Below are 19,987 nucleotides of genomic sequence, written 5' to 3' on the forward strand. Positions count from 1 at the left end.
GGAAATCCATGCCACTTGCAATGCAGCCACCCTCTCTTCATGAGCCATCTGAGTGGCCATGTGGCCACATCTTGTGCTTCCAGGCTCTGACTCTCCTAGGCATGGATCTACTAGGTCTCCTCTTCTCCTGGGGACACAGAGAGAACATAATCGGGAGCTCAGAGAAGCATCCTTGAAGCATTTTAATTCATGGGGTGCGGATCTGGGAAGATGGCATTTAACCGAATATACACAGCACTGAGATTCCAGGAGGCTGTTAAAATACTGTGAGCTTTTGAGGGCTGGAACTTGACTGATCTGTACCCACCCAGCCTCTGGCACAATGCCTGGCACAGGGTACCTGCTTGAGGACTGTGGGCTGAACTGAAATGAAATGATGCCACAGACCCAGTCTGTAAATCTGTTTGGCAGGGGGAGAGAGGCTCTTCTCTGAGATGATGGATGTGGCCCCACAAGAGCACCAATACCTCACAGAGCAACAGACTGCAGCATATGTGTGGGTACAATTTTAGGGGGAATGCTATGAATACACACAATCAGCTTGTAAGTGAAGGTTGTTTTTTTTAAAAACCCCAGCTACTCTTAGAATTCTCTCTCTTCAACACAGAATGTACAATTTCAAAGGACAAATTAGCAAAGATTGAACAGTAGAGGCCAAAAGTGCTGATTAACAGAAGTCATTTCTTCCTTATCTTGTTATTTTCCTAGCAGTGAGACTTCAGCCTGCTTCAAACTGGGCTTTAATTTTAGACTTGTAAATGGGAAGTGTACAATCACCTTTGCATGCAAATGGGGCTGCAAGATGCCCAATTACCTAACATATATCAGCAGACATTGCATTTGTAGCCTCACATGCATACAACGTTATGAATACAAAATGAGGAGGCTGCTACTGAAAATTAATCCCTTGTCCATTGCATATTCTTTGTTCACCCTAAGAAAGATTTTTCACTCCTCAATTCACAGGAGCTTGGGAGCTGCAATTCTGTGGGTAATGGCTACACACTTGAATATGATGCAATGGTGAGCCACTGTACAGAGCCTTAAAGGTGAAACGCAAGGTACTGGATTTAAATGCTCGCCGTGACATGATTGCACAATCCTTCAAGTCCAGCCACATCGTGGCACAGAGCTTCTCGCCATCCCAGGGATTTGACTCCACTCAACATCGTGGCACAGAGCTTCTCGCCATCCCAGGGATTTGACTCTACACTGATCAGCAGTTCTCAAACTTTAGCACGCATCGGAATCACCTGGAGGGTCAGTTAAAGCGCAGAGTTCCTGATTCAGTAGGTCTGGGGGCGGGGGTGAGGGGTGAGAACTGGCATTTTTAACAGTTCCCAGGTAATGTTGATGTTCTTTTTTTTTTTTTTTTTTAACATCCGTTTACTTTTGAGACAGAGAGAGACAGAGCACGAACGGGGGAGGGTCATAGAGAGAGGGAGACACAGAATCTGAAGCAGGTTCCAGGCTCTGAGCTGTCAGCACAGAGCCCGACGCGGGGCTCGAACTCACGGACCGCGAGATCATGACCTGGGCTGAAGTCGGACGCTTAACCGACTGAGCCACCCAGGTGCCCCAATGTTGATGGTCTTGATCTAGGGACCACACTATGAGAACCACTGCTGTAGATCAATCAAGTTATATTTGAACATTTAGACTGATGGGAATTTAGGGATTAAATCATTGATAAAGATATAGATACAGATACACACCGAAGGTCACAAGGTTAATTAAGCAATGGTACTCAGACTCAAATGCAGGACTTTTGTTTTAGATTAGGTGGGTGTTTGCAGCTAACCCTTCAGCTTGACACAGAGAGTAGAAGATACGATCGTCACTCATTTCCAGCCTCTTGATAGACTTCCAAAGTAACCTACTTTACTGAGCACCTATTTATGGACTCACATTAAGGGGTTTATGAAGAATGAAGGGAGATATGAAAAAGCAGACCAACCACTTTAATGGAGCTTATATTTTAGTTAGGAACAATTTCTGAAGCCTCTGGAGCATACCACAAGAATATCCAAACAAATGTCAAAGTAAGAGGACATTAAGTAGAAATTCAAGGTGGGGGACAGTCACAGAGGGATAGAAATGAGAAGTATAGCTAGCTAAGGTTTAAAAGACAGGGTCTGAAATGGCCAAAGAAGGGTTTCTTTGCTAGGGTTTTACCAAGAGCAGCTTCACAGAATTTTCCAAGTCCCATGGGCCTCCCTTATGCCCAAAATTTAAATTTCGTTAAAGATCTGGAAAGAAAAATCATTCTATAGGTAAAAGATCTTATTCCACAATATCTAATCTGAATATGTTCAAGTCTGATAACATCACAGTAGCATCTTTAGTTTTAGGAATAGAACTGCGGTCAATCTATTGCAATTTGTGTAGCCTACACGTACCCAGACATAGTGTGGGGCCATGAAAAGAGGGAAAGAATTATCCAACCCTAAATTCAAAGCCTTTTAACTTGAAAGCCTTTTAACATAACCCCAGGCTCAAGGAGGGGTCCCAGTAATAAATGTTTCATGTTAGAGAATTCCTTAGTAACCTTCTTAGTACCATTTTCTCGGCTGAAATTGCCAAATCTGAAACATAATATTCAGAAGAAAGCATGGCAAGTATTTGGGCTTCTAGTCCTCTGACTTGCTATGGAAAGAGGAGCCTACTTCTAAGGATCTGCTTTTTAGGTTTTTTATTATCATGTGGCAGAGAGTAATGCGTTGATAGATACAAATATCCGTCCCTTCTCTCCTCCCTTTTTCTTGACATGAATAACAAGTATAACTTATTCATGTTTTCAGCCAATTAATTTCCACCCACAGCAAGGGCCTCTGCTGTTTTAACCTGCATGTCTTCCCTCTCAACAGCCTGACTCTCAAAGATGCTGATCCAGACAAGCCCAGCCTGCCTATATTTAGTATTCTGGGCATTTCCCGATTAAGCAACATTCAAGCCACTGAAGTAAATGTATATCTTTGAAAATGAGTTTCCTTAATTACCTCATTGAAATTTAATGAAATCTCGCAATTTGTAAGATTATTTTCACTTTCCAACAGCACACATCCAGGAGACATACTGAGGGAGAACATATAAAGAAGAGCAGAAGACAAAGAGAAAATGTGTTCCTGCACCATACAAAAAAAAATAGAGAGAAGAAAAATATATTTAAGAAATGTTTTTCTTGCAAGGTCTCTCCTGAGCTACACAATTGCTTCTCTCGTGTCCATTCCTGCACAATTTTTATAACATCTCATCAATAAACGCCTTATGAAAATGTTATGCTGAAGTTATGAAAAATATCTTGGCTGGCTAAAAGTATTACATAAATATATCCCCTGGTGTGTACAAACTGCAGCAGATGTAATTTAAATTTCTAATTAGGAACAACACTGGTTTGACTGAAAAAGAAACATAGGAGCAAAAATTCAGAAACAGAAGATTAAGTAACAAACAGATCTTTTCAAGCAGTATAGGAGACATGTAAAGTCTACCATTCTTCAAAAAACTAGTTTGAGGTTTTCTTAGTTCAAGAAAACCTTAACCTTGCATGAACTTGAAAAAAAAAGATTTTTGGTTAATCAAAGGCACTGGATTTTTCTTGCTATGGCTTTCCATATTGGTTTTTGTTATATGACCTTCAATATAGGCATCTGAAGCTTACTGTTTTTAGCCAACATGTGTCAAAACTTGAAGCATTCAGGTTTCCAAAAGTTTAATAAGCAGACCATATTCCCAAGAAAAACAAAAAATAACAAGATCCGGCTGAGTAAATCATACTTAACCACTACACCTGTTACACCAACCCTGATCCAGCACTCCAAAACTCCAGTGAGGAAGGGCTCATGAATTCTTTGACCTCAAAATCTGCAGAGCCCAAAACATTGTCTACACATCCAAGAAGCTGATGTGAAGCAAATTAGTTCTTGAACTCACAGCTTCTGGTGGACAATTGAATAGATACCCAGAGGGCAGAACAGACACCCAGAGGGAAAAGATATGCAAGAGATCACAGGTCATCAGCACCTTTGTGCATAGAATAACTTTATGGAAAGTCGAAAAGGTATACACACACACACACACACACACACACACACACACACACACACACACCCTCCATCCCAGCATTCCTATGTAGGCTCGTGGTTTAGTGGGATATGGTAAATTTATGCAAATGAGAAAAAAGTGCTCCTTCTTTCAGGTAGAGGTAACCCTACACTAGGGTGCATGGTTTGGTATGTATTTCAGCTCCAAATTACTACCTTCGCCAGACAAGTTTGTGTAGTTACCAACCTGCACAACCATACAGGGTAGACCTGAAAGATGTCACATTTCATCACTTAAAACACATATACAGACATAAATGATAAGGGCTTTGAGAAAAGCAAGAAGGATTCACTCTAAAGATACAAAGAATATATATGAAACATAGTATTATTGAGACTCACCATCTTTAAGAGGCCAAAAACTAATGATGGGAGTGGAGATGGGGACCAACTGTTAGGTATACTTGCAAAATGTATGAAATTGAATTCATATTTTCAGAACATAGAGATGTTGGATCTGGGACTTGATTTGAGCCTACTTGCAAACTACTTGCTTAACCTGACAAGCTAACCTTAGCCATGTTACTGTTTCATAGATACTGGCAAAAGCCACGAGACTCCTGGGTCAGAGATAAATGCAAGGCGTGAGGGATTTTTATCTAAATCTCTGCATAAAATATTTAAAAACAAAATTCATCTTTTATTTCTGATTTTGAAAGCCATATGCTTATAGAAGAAAATCACAAAATATATTTTTAAGTATTTAAAAGGCACTCATAATCCCACGCCTCAGAGATCACAATTAGTTTCATTTGAGTGAAGTTCAGTCCAATCTATATTCTGTCCATATTATTACACCATTGCAAACATATCTTAAGTCCAATTTTATGTCTTACTTTCACTTGTAGGTGCTTTCCCAACTATTCATGTAACAAGCTTAATATTAGATGGCTACATAGTATTTCACAACATGGATGCATCATAATGTAGCCACTCAACTATGTCAGGTGTTTCAACTGTTCACAGTTTTAAACAATACTGCACCATGTACGAAGCATAAAAATACAGCTTTGCACAGAATATTAACCAGAACAAAACTCTAAAACAATAAATAAACAATAGTCCTCAAAAATCAATACTTTGAACAGGAATGTGGACATTTAAATTTTTCTTCCTTAGCTATCTCATTTGCATTTCCAAAATCCCAGAAACAGTATGATCAAATGATTAATTTCTGTTCTGGTGCCTGACTCTCCTCAATTCTTAAACTAGGAGAGATGCTGGCCCTACCCAACCATTGATTTTTCACCTCCTTCTTGTTAAATGGCACCTTTGTATTATTCAGCTTCACAAAGTACCCAATTAAAAGACTACAGTCCACAACCTTTTTTATAGCTAGGTGTGACCATGCTATTAAGTTTGGGAAACCTGAAATGTAAGGGGAAGCTATTGAGAAAGGTTTCTAGAAAAGCTCCTTTAAATGGAAACAGGCAGGAAAAGCTTTTTTTGTTGCTTTCTCCTACCTGGAAGGCTGAAGTGGTAGCTGGTGCTCAGACAGGTATCTTGGTCAACGAGGCAACTTGAATATGGAAGATATGCATCAGAAATGGCAGAAATAGGGCGCCTGGGTGGCTCACGGTTCCTGAGTTTGAGCCCCACATCAGCACAGAGCCCGTTTGGGATTCTGTCTCCCTCGCTCTCTGCCCCTCCCCCACTCGCTCTCTATTATCTCTATCAAAATAAATAAAAATAAATGAAAAAAAAGAAAAGAAATGGTAGAACTGAGGGGCACCTGAGTGGCTCAGTCGATTAAGCATCCAACTCTTGATTTTGGCTCAGGTCATGATTTCACAGTTTGGGAGTTCCAGCCCAGTGTCGGGCTCTGCACGGACAGTGCAGACCTGTTTGAGATTCTCTCCCTCTCTTTCTGCCCTTCCCCCACGTGTGCATGCGCGTGCTCTCTCTCTCTCTCTCTCTCTCTCTCTCTCTCTCTTTCTCTCAAAATAGATAAACATTTTTAAAAATGGCAGAACAGAAAGACAAAAGCAATCTGGTGCTCTGGGACTATAAAACCTCCACATTAGTGGTAATCTATTGCCAAACTGCCTGGCTTGAAACCCTAATTCCGTTACGTTCTACCTACAACTTTGGGCAAATTACTAAGTTTTTCTATTTTTTTCACCTGTGAGATGGGGCTAACCACTACCTACTTCTTAGAGTACAGACATAAAGTACTTAGGACAATGCTAGAAACTATATGTTCTATTATGGCTTCCTGTTATTTGTACTACATCACATGTAGGCTAGCTACCTTCAGACCTCTCTCATAGGTGAGAAACAAATAGACAAAGCCATCTCTGCTCAAGACACCTAATTGGAGATATTGTATTATACATAATTGTAATATAATAATTACATATAACCTATGTGTAATATGACACCTCCTTTACCATATGTAATAAAACCTAGTCCTGAATCATATGCTGTGATTCCATTTCTTTGCCCCATCTTCTTCAACAATGTATGTGAGTTAGTTTTTCTGTCTTTTTACCTCCTGATTCTGGCATTTGCCGCTCACATCTATATCCTAGTTCCTGATTCTTTCCTTTCATCCATGTCTTAGGAGTCATAAGAACCACTACATGAAACAAAGTAGTGTTGATAAATCTCTCGTTAAAGATTAGTATATAGTCTTCTGTAGAAGACAGCATGGTTCTGAGCCCAGGTTTTTTGCTAAATTATTTATTGAGATATAATATTTTTAGGCAAACTGCACAAATCTTAAGTATACAGCTCCATGACAAACTTTCTTTTAATTTATCCAGATTCCAAAAGAATAAAGGAAAAAAGAGAGAGGCATAAAAAACTTTAGAATATCACCTGAAATTATTTTTGTATCTTAAATTTTAAGCCTATAAGCAAAATTAAAATATTAGTAAAATGAGAACCCATATACTATTTACCTATATTTACTGATTGCTCACGTTGGACATATTTCTTTCACTCCCTTCATGTTTATTTTTTCTGAACCATATAAAAGCAAGCTGCAGAGTCATTAATGCATAACCCTGAATACTTTAACCCGTGTCTCTCAAGAACAAAGACATTCCCCTACTTACACATTAAAAACTATCACACCCAAGGAAATTAATATTACTATGTAGTCTCTGTACAAATTTCTAAACTGTTCCAATTTTTTAAGTATTCTTCCCTACCCCCACCACACCTTGGATCCAATCATGGATTACACAGGCCTGTTTTTTGACAAGTCTCTATAGACTCCTATAATCCTGGACTGTTTCCTTGACTTTTTTCTTCCTTTCATGACTAACAATTCTGAAGAGTCCAGGTGTGATGGTTAACTTTGTGTGTCAACTTGACCTGGCAACACGATACCCCCGTGTCTGGCTAAACGTTATTTCTGGGTTGTCCATGAGGGTGTTTCTGAAAAATGTAAGCATCTGAATCCATGGTCTGAGTAAAGCAGATGGCCCTTCCTCTTGGGGGGGGGGGGGGGGGCATCATCCAGTCCCTTGAGGGCCTCAACAGAACAAGGAAGGCAGAGGAAGGTGGAAACCAATCTCAACCTGACTGCTGAGCTGAGACATTGATCTCCTGCCCTTGGTACTCCTGGTTCCCAGGCCTTCACACTTAGAGGGGAATGTACACCATGGCTCTCTCAGTTTTAGAACTTCCAACTACACAGTGGCTTTCCTGGGTCTCCAACTTGCAGATGACAGATCGTGGGACCTCTCCACCTTCATGATTATGTGAGCCAATACCTTATAACCTTATAATAAATTTCTTTATTTATATGAAATAATAATCTCTTAATACAAACATATACAATATATAAGCATATTACATATATAATACATATTATATATTTATAAGGATAATCTATATAATATATAGTACATATATGTAATCTATTAGTTCTGTTTCTCTAGAGAACCCTAATACACCAGGTAAACTGTCTAATAGAATTTACAGAATGCCTCACAATCTGAATGTGAAACATTGATGACTTCCTCATGATTACATAGTCAGGTGAAACGTGGGGGAAGAGTACTACATAAAAGATATTATCCAAGATTCCAGTGTTAGAACGAGGGCTGTTTCCTTGCACAACTGAATAATAAATCAATGTGAGAATAGAATCTGCCTGTAAGTCAGCGGGCAATCACATTTTAAAATAACAATTAGAAAGAGAACATATCTTCTCCTGCCTGTCACCTTCTATTGGCAATAGAAATCAGAAGGCATAATGGCTCTAAGACTTTCTACGGGGCCTAAAGAGTCAAAAAGCACAGCCTACACTTTAAAAATAAATATGTCTTGGGGCACGTGGGTGGCTCAATTGGTTAAGCATCTGACTTCGGCTCAGGTCATGATCTCACAGTCCATGGGTTCAAGCCCCGCACCAGGCTCTGTGCTGACAGCTCGGAGCCTGGAGCCTGCTTCAGATTCTGTGTCTCCTCTCTCTGTTCCTCCCCCACTCATGCGCGCTCTCTCTCTCTCAAAAATAAACATTAAGGGGCGCCTGGGTGGCGCAGTCGGTTAAGCGTCCGACTTCAGCCAGGTCACGATCTCGTGGTCCGTGAGTTGGAGCCCCGCGTCGGGCTCTGGGCTGATGGCTCAGAGCCTGGAGCCTGTTTCCGATTCTGTGTCTCCCTCTCTCTCCCCCTCCCCCGTTCATGCTCTGTCTCTCTCTGTCCCAAAAATAAAATAAAAAATGTTGAAAAAAAAATTAAAAAAAAAATAAAATAAACATTAAAATTAATTAATTAATTAATTAATTAAAATGTCATCATATCAAACCATTTGAAGTGTTTATTTCTAAGGATTAGAATTGCAGGGAACTTTCACTTTGTATATTATTTTTGTAATGTTTGAGTTCTTATAATAAGCAGATATAACTTTATTTTTACAATCAGGGGAAACATTCCAAAAAAAAAAAGAATTTTTCAATGAGGAAATATTTAAAATTAAGACTTCAAGCAGGGGCTCAGATTTGCTTACAAGATTAGGTCGCATAGGATTTCCACTCTCTGGTGCACCAGTAAAATATACACTGGGCAATACTAGCCCTTGAGTGTTAATGATGATAAACGTCTTTAGGTTTTCTATCGGATTTTAACAGGCTGCCTTTTAAGTTTCATATTTGGGGGGAAAATTATGAACATTACAGAACAAAGGAAGATCGTCATTAGCTGATTCTCTGATACAGAACAGACCCTTCAAAAGCAGTCTTCATCTTTGATGATTTTTTTTTCCCCGTTAAGCTTTTGTTTCAGATTCAAATAGATTCTGAATAGATGCAATTAACCTTAACAATATGTATAACCTTACAGCATTCTACTGACTTTGAGTTAAGTAACCTTACTGTGTAATTGAACTAAGTTTCTTTTTTCTCATTTCTGCTATGCGTCCCCTGATTATTGCAGGTATTATGTATTTTCAGGCTTTCATCATCCTGTTGATTTATTGTTTCACTGTTTTAGCTGTCAAAGACTTTTTGAGAAATGCCCACTCATTTTTGATATTGTATTTGAGCAAAAGTGATTGCGCCCCAAGACCTGGCGGACTGCCAAGTGTATTCCATACCGAGGGGTGAAATCCAGTGCAGAAAAGTTGGAAATTCCTTCTAAACACAACCATAATTTCGATCCTCCTGTCTAAACAGGAAGAGAAAGTGGATCTAAGCAAACCAGACTGTCTCTCCTTTCCATCCACTCCAGCAATCTCTTCTGCCACGCACAGAACCATGCTTTTCACACTATACAGGTAACCCACTAATGGGTCATGAAACCAATTTAATGGGCTTATTTTTAACAAATGAGTGTAGAAAAGGTCAGTGTTCACATAGAAGAAAGGTGAGAGTTGTTTTGTGAAGACTTTTTCAGTTATATATAAACTCCTACCTACCCACACCTGTACCAGATCATGAACGTCAGATGCATTGCATACACTAGCCTTTGGTCAGAAGTCTGAAAGATCACTGGAAGGCAGGATGCTGTTTAGGTTGCTCATAAACAGAAACAGTAAGAGAATTATTTTAATGCAAGCCCACCAAGCTGTCACTTAAGAAAAGCAGCAGAGACGAGAGAACCCCCACAGAAACTTCATTCTTGCAAACGACTTCTTTGTCCAAATAATTTTAAAGCTGTACATAAAGGTCACATTACCGTTTGTACAATGCCACTCCCTTTAGCCTACAGAATTTCTATCTTCTTGATGTGAAAATATGACAATTGATGGAAGCTTAGCTAGCTGCACTCCCACTCCTTCCTCCCGCTCTGTATCATGTTCGGGATCTAGGTAGATAGACTCAGGTTTGAGTGCTGCTTCTTTTACTAAAAAAAAAAAAGCCATGAGACTCCGGGACATCATTTACTCTCCAAAGACTCAGTTTCCTCCACTGTAAAGTGGCAAAGTGTTTACTGTATCAAGAAAAAGCAATTATAGGACATGCATAGTACGAGGTCTAGCACATGGTTAAGAGTTCAAGACATAAGAGTTCAAGCTATCGATTGTTATTTTGGTTTTATTCTCTCGGGGTGCCCACTTTGACTATTCTAGGTCACAAGTAATTTACTTTAAGCTACCACAGTATTGGAATGCTTTGCCATACAGCTCATTTCTAAAATAAGTCAGATAGGCAGAGTTCTACTGATTAGTTTGCTACTAGAATATAGTAATCATTGAGACACCTAACAAGCTCATTGAGCCATATAATTATCATTAAGAGTTAAACACTGTTGTTTTACAAACTTTCTGAATGCTTATGAGCCTTGCCTGAAGATTGAGTTATAGTCCTCTAATGAATAGCCATCTATATTGAGCCGTCAAGAAGATTACTCATCGGAATCAATCATAGATTTTTCTCTTCCCATGTACTATTATTTCATAGCACTAAAACGGCTTGGAGCTCTCCATCCCCAGGGAGGAATAATAACCTGATGCTTTCATGCCATTTAACATCTATAAACAAAAGCTTACTTTCTCAGAGTCATATGAGGATTCAGAAGAGAAATTTGGGGCATTGCGGTGAAGAAGAAATAGTGAAAGCAGTTCTTATAAGTTTGTAAAAACTTGTACTTAATTTAAGACTATTTTATGTAGCCAGTTCAGAATCAAGTGAGGTGAGTCAAGAACATAAGTTTTTGATGATCTGTCTTAGACATAAGACATTATATTTCAGGATTCAGAATATACTCAACAATTATTCCAATAGTGATGCTCATAAAAATTGAACACTATAACTTAATGACTATATGTTCCACTTTATACCCCATCCTATATCTATAAAATGCTTAATACTAATGTTTCACAGTGCTCTTTAAGGAGAAAAGAGAGAAAAATTGGGAAGTGGCCATTAATAAGTGGTCTTATCAAGCCATCCTTTATTTCCCTTCACTGTTCCTTGAGACTTTGAGGACAAAGGGAAAAGGACAAAGGGTATGAGTTACCAGGTTTATTTCCTTCCCAGGAGCACAGCAAACTGGGAAAAGTATTGAAGTTTTGAGTAAGGAAATGAGGGAACTAGAACTGCAAAGGGAGGAAATACGAAAAAGGAGTGGGTTTCCCTAGTATACTTATATAGCACTTCAACAGCATCGAGTCTAAGCAGTTAGTAATCAGGGCTGTGGTGTATCTGAGAGGTTGTGTCAGCTTGGGTCCTCCAATTCGAAGACATCAGGACAGGGTTAGACATGCAAGATGTTTTGGGGGAAAACGCTTAGGAAGGACCAAAGTGGAATGCGCGCGGGTAGGCCGTGAAAGCCTCAAGAACACGAGCAGGTCTGATACCTATGAAAGGAGAGAGGGGAGGCGGGGATTGAGCGGGAAGAGCCTCAGACTGCTGTATAGTTCTGAGAAAATCTCGGAGAGTTCAGTGGGGAGTCTTCTGGCAAAAGCTGCCCAATAGAGAAGTCCCACATAGGCCAGGAACACGCTTCCATGAGTACCCTGGAAAGTTCGGACACTGGCTGGAAGGGTGCAGAATAAGAGTGCTCTCAGAATAAAGGGCATAATGGACGGTGGCAGCTGGGGCTACCAGTTGACTATGCTCCCCACAGTAAGTTCTTTTGAAGGACATCTGAACACAAAGTTTCCCTGGCTGTCATAGGGGCCACATAAACTCCTGTGGTATAATAAAAGATAAATACTTAGACCTTAACCCTTGTTCCCGGCACAGATCTCCAAAAATCCTTGGGATTCCACGTGATAAGAGTGTTGATTATATGCTAACGAGAGGATCCCAGAATGCTTCAGGATAGGAGTGATTTGCCAGGAAAACCAACCATGAGATTAGAGGATGATTTAATCGACTATGCCTGTGTAATGGAGCTGAATAAAAATTCTTGAATAAGGACTGAGGAGCTCCCAGAATGGTGAACACATCCAAGTGCGGAGAGGGTGGCCCACCTAAACAGGGCCTGGAAGTTCTGTGCAATGCCCCACCCTCCTACCCTACCCTTGCATCTGTCCCATTTGGTTGTTCCTGAATTGTATCCTTAATAATAAAACTGTAATCGTAAGCACAACAGTTTCCATGATTTCTCTGATTCATTCTAGAAAACTAGGGGAAGAGAGGTCACGGAAACCCCCACATCTGTAGTCAGCCAGGCAGAAGTGTGGGTAGTTTGGGGACCCCATTTGTGGCTGGTGTCTGAAACAGGGGCAGTTTTGTGAAACTGAGCTCTAACCTGTGGGGTCTGCACCAACTCTGGGTAGTGTCAGAACTGAATTGAACTGAAGCTGGTTGGTGCTGGAATAATGTGTTTGATGTCAGAAAAAAAACCACACGCCTCCTAACCAGCCTGTAGACTGCGGCGCAAACGTCACTTCTTGGTAACGCTTCTCCTGCTCCCAAGACGAACTCAGACCCTGGCTTTCCTTTATAGTGCATATACTGTTATTCCTATAATTACCTAATAACTGTGTACCCCATCAATTAGACTATAAGCCATACAAGGGCTTATCTCTTGTTGAGTAGTTATTTGTCCCTGAATTCGTAATTAAATATCCAGAGCTAGAGATCCTCTCTTCTTACAGGATTGTTGTGAGGACTGAGTTAATATACATAACACACTTTCACATGTTAACTGTTACATGTTATTTTATTGCTTATCTTTAACTCTCTTCAGTTCTCAGCATAAAGTAGGCCACAAATATGTTAATTTATATACAAATTCAGTTCACCTGATGTTAAAGTAAATTGTATAGCAAGATTCCACATTATAGGTTCATTTTCAGAATATCTTTTTATTTACTTTAAATGGCATCAAGCTAAAGGACTATTTCCGGGTATGATTATAGACAAGTACCTGAACTGAGGGAACCCTGTGTTACTATCACAAGCAAGAGTCTATTGCCCAGAATTGGGTAAAGTCAGGTGAAAAATCTCCTTCTTCATATATAAGATTAAACCCATGCTTTAATCATATACTTATCTAGAAATTATATAAGTGAGTGGGAGATATTTACAAAAAAGCAAAATATTGGGGCACCTGGGTGGCTCAGTTGCTTAAGCATCCAACTTTAGCCCCGGTCATGATCTTGTAGCCTGGGGGTTCGAGCCCCATGTCAGGCTCTGGGCTGACACTCAGAGCCTGGAGACTGCTTTGGATTCTGTGTCTCCCTCTCTCTTTCTCTCTCTCTCTCTCTCTCTCTCTCTGACCCTCCCCTGCTAGTGCTCTCTCACTCTCTCTCAAAAATAAACAAACATTTAAAAAAATTTTTTTACAAAAGCAAAATATTGAAAGGGACAGTGAAGGTAAATTGTTACTTTGGATTCGAAGTATATATAAGCCTTTCTTCTCTTTAAATCTGTGTAAATTGCTTATGATACCTAGGGACAAGATAAAAATCACCAACTAAAAATAATTGGGAAAGCCAACATGAATTAGCACTTATAATTATTTAAATCCAAACATAGTCAAGAACACAGCCTTGCCTTAGAGTCTATTTGGAGGTTCTCAGGACTCATTTAAAATATTAAGAGATTGCCTTAACATCTCCACATGGAAGTAGGTGTTTTAAACCAGTGTGTTTTTACAATGTACAAATACTCCGCTTCAGGGTGACGGCACAGTACTTGATCAATTAACATCTGTTAAATGAATTTAAGGTTGTCAGCATCCCACATTTACTGGACATTCCCTTCCTGCCAGGCATGAAGTTCTGTTTTACGCATACACCTACACACAAATAAAGAAGCCCTCAGAGGTTGGTATTATCTCATTTTAAGTAATGAGGAAACTGAGGCATAAAGTCCTTGAGCACCTTGCTGAAGTTCAGAGAGCAAGTAATGGCAGAATGAGAACATGGAGTCTGGCATCAAAGCCCATGCTCCTGTGCCCTCACTGGCACTTCCCTAAGGAATTAATGGAAAGATGTGCACAATACAAGGTTAAATCCCAATCCTTTGTCATGTAAATAAGCACATATTGAGAATGAACAAATGAAGCTTATTAAGCACTTCATCCTTCCTTTTTCTCTACTTCCCACTAGAAAATGCTATAATTCCGCTCCAAAAAAAAAAAAAAAAAAAAAGAAGAATAAAGCCCTCTTTTAGGGTTTGTGTGTGCATTTTACTAAGATATTATTTACCACTCAACCATTTTCCTTGGTTTTCCAGTTCCATTAAAGGATACAAGTGAGAATAAACAATAGAAGTGACTAATGGAGATGTAAGAATTCGGAGTGGTCCAAACAGGATCTCCTCTACTGAACACCTAAAAGGGAATGAGTCTTATAACACTCTACTTATTGCAACCGGTTCGCATTTTTTAAAAATAAAAGAGCTCTGTGAAAGCCAACTCTCCCATGTACTCTCTAATGGTCTATCGGCAAATCTTAAAAATCACAAAATAGTATGCAGTGAGGTCTTCAGGTATTGAGGCCTGGACAATGAATTAGAAAACCGCCCCTTTCCGAGCAATTTGGTCCAGCAAGATTCTGGGGATGTTGACAGCCAAAAAAAAAAAAAAAAAAAAAAAAGAAAGAAAAGAAAGAAAGAAAGAAAAAAGAAAAAGAAAAAACAGATAGATGCAAATGCTAATATTTATGAGATGATATGAGCTTGCAAATAAATGATTGTATCTAACTAGATGCTCTTTAACAACAAAAAGGCATGTAAAGGGCGTTCATCATCAACCTGAGACTGTATGCCCATGACCTCTGCTACATTAAATGCTACAGCTTACTGAGATTACTTGAATTTAATGAACCTCTATCGTAGCAAGACACCTCTCATTCCGCAAAGGTGACAAACGCGGCAATCTCTAACTGCAACCACCCGGGTCACCCACCCCATCTAAGGGCAACCCTAAGTGGAATAATATCGAAAGCCCAGTACTCATGACTTCTTTCAAAGTTAAGGGATGAAAGAAAAGTTACTGTTTACGGGTCATATGGTGATACACTGTTCCTTGGCAACCAGCAGGTCTTTTGTGCGACTACAAGTTGATGGAAAGGGGGGAACTGAAAATGAAACTATTCAGAGGATTCCAATGCACAGAAGCAGCACTTCCGGAGCCCTGTGTAGCCATACTATCCTGTTAAAGAAGCTCCTTCCATTGGGAGGAAAGCGAGGATCACTGACGCGGCATAACAAACGTTTTCAGGGTACCAACTGTAGACTCTGAACCAAAGACCAAGATCAAGGTTACCTATATGACAGGAAACCCTGCGGCCACTCTCGACCTCACCCGTTCCTACTCCTCTGGTCCTAAGAGGTCATTTATCTGGGAACTTGGTTGAGATGCAAGCGTGCTCCCAGAGCCAGCATTTGGAGCATCTACCCCATAACACATTCCCTCTCCGCCCTTGCCCCGGCAGCTGACGCGGAGACACCACTTAAGGGCATCGATGGTTTAAACCAGGAAGGAAAACAATAATTCATGCTAAAGAGTATGAGTTCTGGAGACACCTGTAAAGTTCGTAGGAAGCTCAGGCGAGTTCTCCACACGTCTTTTCAATCCTGTAGCCAGTCACGAGAATCGGGGAAGCAATGTTCTTGAAAGGAACGAGAGCTGTTATTTAGCAAAGAACCGCAGACTGGCACACTCAATTTATAAGGTAATAATTCCTGAAAGCTTTTGGGTAGGCAAACGAGCCTGCACTCTCTCAGAAACCCCGTTACTGGGCCCCCGTGGTTTCAAACTCCGATGATCAAGGAAGTGCTCGCGAGTCTGTCTGAGGTCTGGGCTCCCGCCCCCAAGCCGGGTTGTTAAGTCCTTACCACCGCTGGCCGGCGAGCCGTGGGCTCTCCTGCGAAGGGCTCTGGGGGGTCGCCTGCGAACCCGGTCTGGGACCTTGCAGCTGGCCCGGCTCCCGAGGCCGCCCGGGGGGGTCCCGGGCCGGGCGGGGGGCGGGGGGGGCGCCGAGCCCGGAGCCCACCACCGGAGTGCGGGTGAACATAGCTCTGAGTCCGCGGGTGCCCGGCCGCCGCTGCGGCGGGGACGCGGGCTGGGACGCCTCGGGAGTCTCGAGATGAGATTCGAAAGGGCAGGGGCAGCGGTTTCAACAGCTTGAGTTTCGATTTCCCGCCAGCAGCTGCAGGTGCGCCCGCCCCCGGAGGACTTCCCCATTTGTGCTCCACTCGGGCGCCCTCTGACCTCAGCGCGGGTGAAGGCTCTCGCTGCGCCGCCCTGGCGGGGAGAAGTGAGCCTGCTCCGCCCCTACCCGTGGTGGTTCAAGGTCTCGCAGCCACCTTAGAGGATAATGAAGAGACCTGTGATCAACCACGGACGCCTGATGAGGAGGTAGCCGCAAGGGGACTAGAACCCTCAAAGGTACTTTAGGGCTGTGTAATAGGTAACCCCTAATTTGAGGTTCCTGCTGGAAATTTGAGACCCTGAACAATAGATTAACCTTGGAACGTCAGAGATTAGGTGAATAAATAAAATCATCTGAACAAAATTTTGCCTTACGTTGTTGTGCACATACATTCAAGTTAAAGGAAATGTGAAGTGGAATCAAAAGCCAAAAGTGAAATCAAAAGCCAAAGCCCAAAAGAGGGGAAGCAAGCTCTTGTTATTTATGATGGCGGCATTAGCGTTTGCTTACGTGTCTCCTACCACATAGGTTATGGGAGGGAAGAGATTTCTCTCATTTTTGTATAGCCAGCATTAGGACAGTCATGATCAACCCACTACACATCAGAATCGTCTGGGAGCTTTCTAAAAATATGGATGCTGAGACTCACCCCCCCAGACCTACAGATACAGAGTCTTGCAAGTCCAAATTTGGAAGGAAAAAAATCTCCATTCCATAGTCGAATCATTGCCCAATGTCTTGCACAGACCGGGTATGAAACTAATACTTCTTGAATGTTTGATCAATTACTGAGCAAGGCCGCCTGGAGAATCATTGCTGCCTAGCCCTCAGCTTGCCCAAGAATTTGCATTTCTAACAAGTGTCCTAGAGATACCCATGAGGCTGGTTTGGGACCACCTTTCGAGAACCCTGCTGTGGGCAACGTGGGAGGCACAGAAGGTTTTTCCGTAGGGCAGTTATGTAATAATATGTTTGAGAAAGTTCTATCAGCAATGTGAAAGACAGATTGAAAAACGAAGAGGCTGAAATCTGAGAGAGAAACTAAAAGCCTAGTTATTATAATCTAGGTGGGAAATCTGAGCTAAGGCAACAGCATGGGAAATAGGAAGGAGGGGACAAAACCGTGACGTTCCAAATGAAAGGTTAACATAGTTGGATTAAAAAAAAAATAAACTAGGGGCGCCTGGGTGGCTCAGTCGGTTAAGCGTCCGACTTCAGCTCAGGTCACAATCTCGCGGTCCGTGAGTTTGAGCCCTGCGTCTGGCTCTGGGCTGATGGCTCAGAGCCTGGAGCCTGCTTCTGATTCTGTGTCTCCCTCTCTCTCTGCCCCTCCCCCGTTCATGCTCTGTCTCTCTCTGTCTCAAAAATAAATAAAGGTTAAAAAAAAATTTTTTTTTTAATTAAAAAAAAAAAAAAAACTAGATGCAGAAGGGACCTGAGCTCCAGAGGTAGCAAATGGGACAGATGGGGAGACAGTTTGTACAGTACTCTGAAACCCAGCTCTGCCACATACCGGCCCCATGACCAAGGACAAGTCACTCAATTCCCTAGAGGCCCAGTTTCCTGATCTGCGTTATGTGGAATGAAGTTACAATATGTACCTTGTGGGATACTGTGAGGAATAAAGAGACAATCCACATCAACGCTTCTCAAACGCAGTTGATTTTGCCTCCAGCAGACATTTGACGATGCCTGGAGACATTTTTTGTGAAGCCTAGAAGGGGGAGAGGGGTATGTCTACTGGCATCTAGTGGGTAGAGGCCAGGGATGCTGCTAAATATACTGTAATGGACTGGGCAGCCTCCCAGAACAGAGAATCATCCTGCCCAAAAAGTCAATAGTGCTGAGGTTGGAAAATCCTGATCTAGATAATATGCCTAGCTTAGAGTCCCAGTAACTTAATGGTTGCTGTTTGATGGTAACTATAAGGTTTTAGCTTTGTGTATAGGAGGAAAGCGGAACCATTCATCAGTAACCAAGAGGAGGGACAGGTTTCTGGCAAGGGTGAAAGACTTTGATTGGGGAACTTCCGGGTTGTAGGTGCCTGCAGGGTGAGAAAAGCAGTTCCAGAGTCCCCCCAAAAGTGGATCTGGGTGATCTTCCTGGAGGCAATTTTCTTCAAATTGTCAACTGCTGGGAAAATACCACTGGAACTTTTATTTCAGAGGATAAGAAAGAAGTTGTTTTGGTGATTGGATTCAATTCAAAGTTTGAATAAAGGAAAATCAGTTCTTCTAAAGGAACTAGTACGAGTAACGCTGACTTCAAGGAATACAGTCGGTTGACCGTATTTATTTTAAAACCCGACCGCGTAGCACACCCAAGTTGCAAACATGAAATAGAAATAGAGGATAATAGGGGCGCCTGGGTGGCGCAGTCGGTTAAGCGTCCGACTTCAGCCAGGTCACGATCTCGCGGTCCGTGAGTTCAAGCCCCGCATCAGGCTCTGGGCTGATGGCTCAGAGCCTGGAGCCTGTTTCCGATTCTGTGTCTCCCTCTCTCTCTGCCCCTCCCCCGTTCATGCTCTGTCTCTCTCTGTCCCAAAAATAAATAAACGTTGAAAAAAAAAAAAATTTAAAAAAAAAAAAAAAAAAAAAGAAATAGAGGATAATAGGCAAAATCTAGATTGCTTATTCTGTTCATTTGTCATTTTGCTACATTCCTAAAGTGTTAAAAAATGTGAATGTGGTTTATTATTGCAGTAGACATTACAGGCTCCTTTAAGATACTTGAGAGTGGGTTATCTATTTGCATATCACATATTCTTTCACCTTATGTGTCTGTGTAGTTGTGTGAAGATATGGGCTGGCCTTTTACTAGGGTTGCTCAGAGATGTGTGCCTCTGCAGCAATGGCTAGTGGAGAGAAATAGGGAGAGTGGAGAAGATTCTGGATCCCCACCCCTGCCTCAGCCCTTATCTCTTCTATTTACTGGATTGCTACCTGATTTTGTTTGAGTAAGAGCTCCATGGCTTTGAAAGTTCAAGGAATCATTGTACTAGACAATTACCTGTATATTTTAAGGGACAAGGGGGATTACCTGAAATCTAGGGAGATTGTTAAATGGCCTGAAATTTGGCCAATTAAAGATTCCCTTAGGAAATGGCTTTCTTTTAAAATGTAACTGCATCCGGAAATAATCATTTATTCATTCTTTAGGTAAAGGAGTTTAATCTAAGCAAAAGATATTTTGGTTGGGGAAGAGGGAAGCTAAATTGGAAAGAAAAAGACGATTCAAAAGGATACACAAAGGAAAACGTTGTAAAATGAGACATTGATAGGAAATGGCAATTCAAGGCTACAATGAGCAGTTTTAGCCCAGCGTGCTGGGATAAGATTAAAGATAAGATGAAATCAAGAAGAAACGTCACCAATTTG

The 19,987-nt window shown here is 41.3% G+C and overlaps 1 protein-coding gene across 3 annotated transcripts in view; it reads right to left on the reverse strand.

Moving 5' to 3' along the window:
• The window catches only part of EPSTI1 (epithelial stromal interaction 1), a 99,310-nt gene extending 82,686 nt beyond the window's left edge, over nucleotides 1-16,624 (reverse strand). The window contains exon 1 of one of the 3 annotated variants that reach the window (XM_086711544.1): nucleotides 16,294-16,624. In XM_086711544.1, the coding sequence (XP_086567670.1) occupies nucleotides 16,294-16,472 (179 nt within the window). In that variant the 5' untranslated portion in view covers nucleotides 16,473-16,624. The remainder of the gene's footprint in view (nucleotides 1-16,293) is intronic. The other 2 variants (XM_086711537.1, XM_025924354.2) reach the window with 2 other exon arrangements.
• Nucleotides 16,625-19,987: the final 3,363 nt, after the last annotated feature.

Source organism: Puma concolor, chromosome A1 (assembly GCF_028749965.1).
Source record: "Puma concolor isolate L17-30 chromosome A1, mPumCon1.1.hap2, whole genome shotgun sequence".
Lineage (NCBI taxonomy): Eukaryota > Metazoa > Chordata > Mammalia > Carnivora > Felidae > Puma > Puma concolor.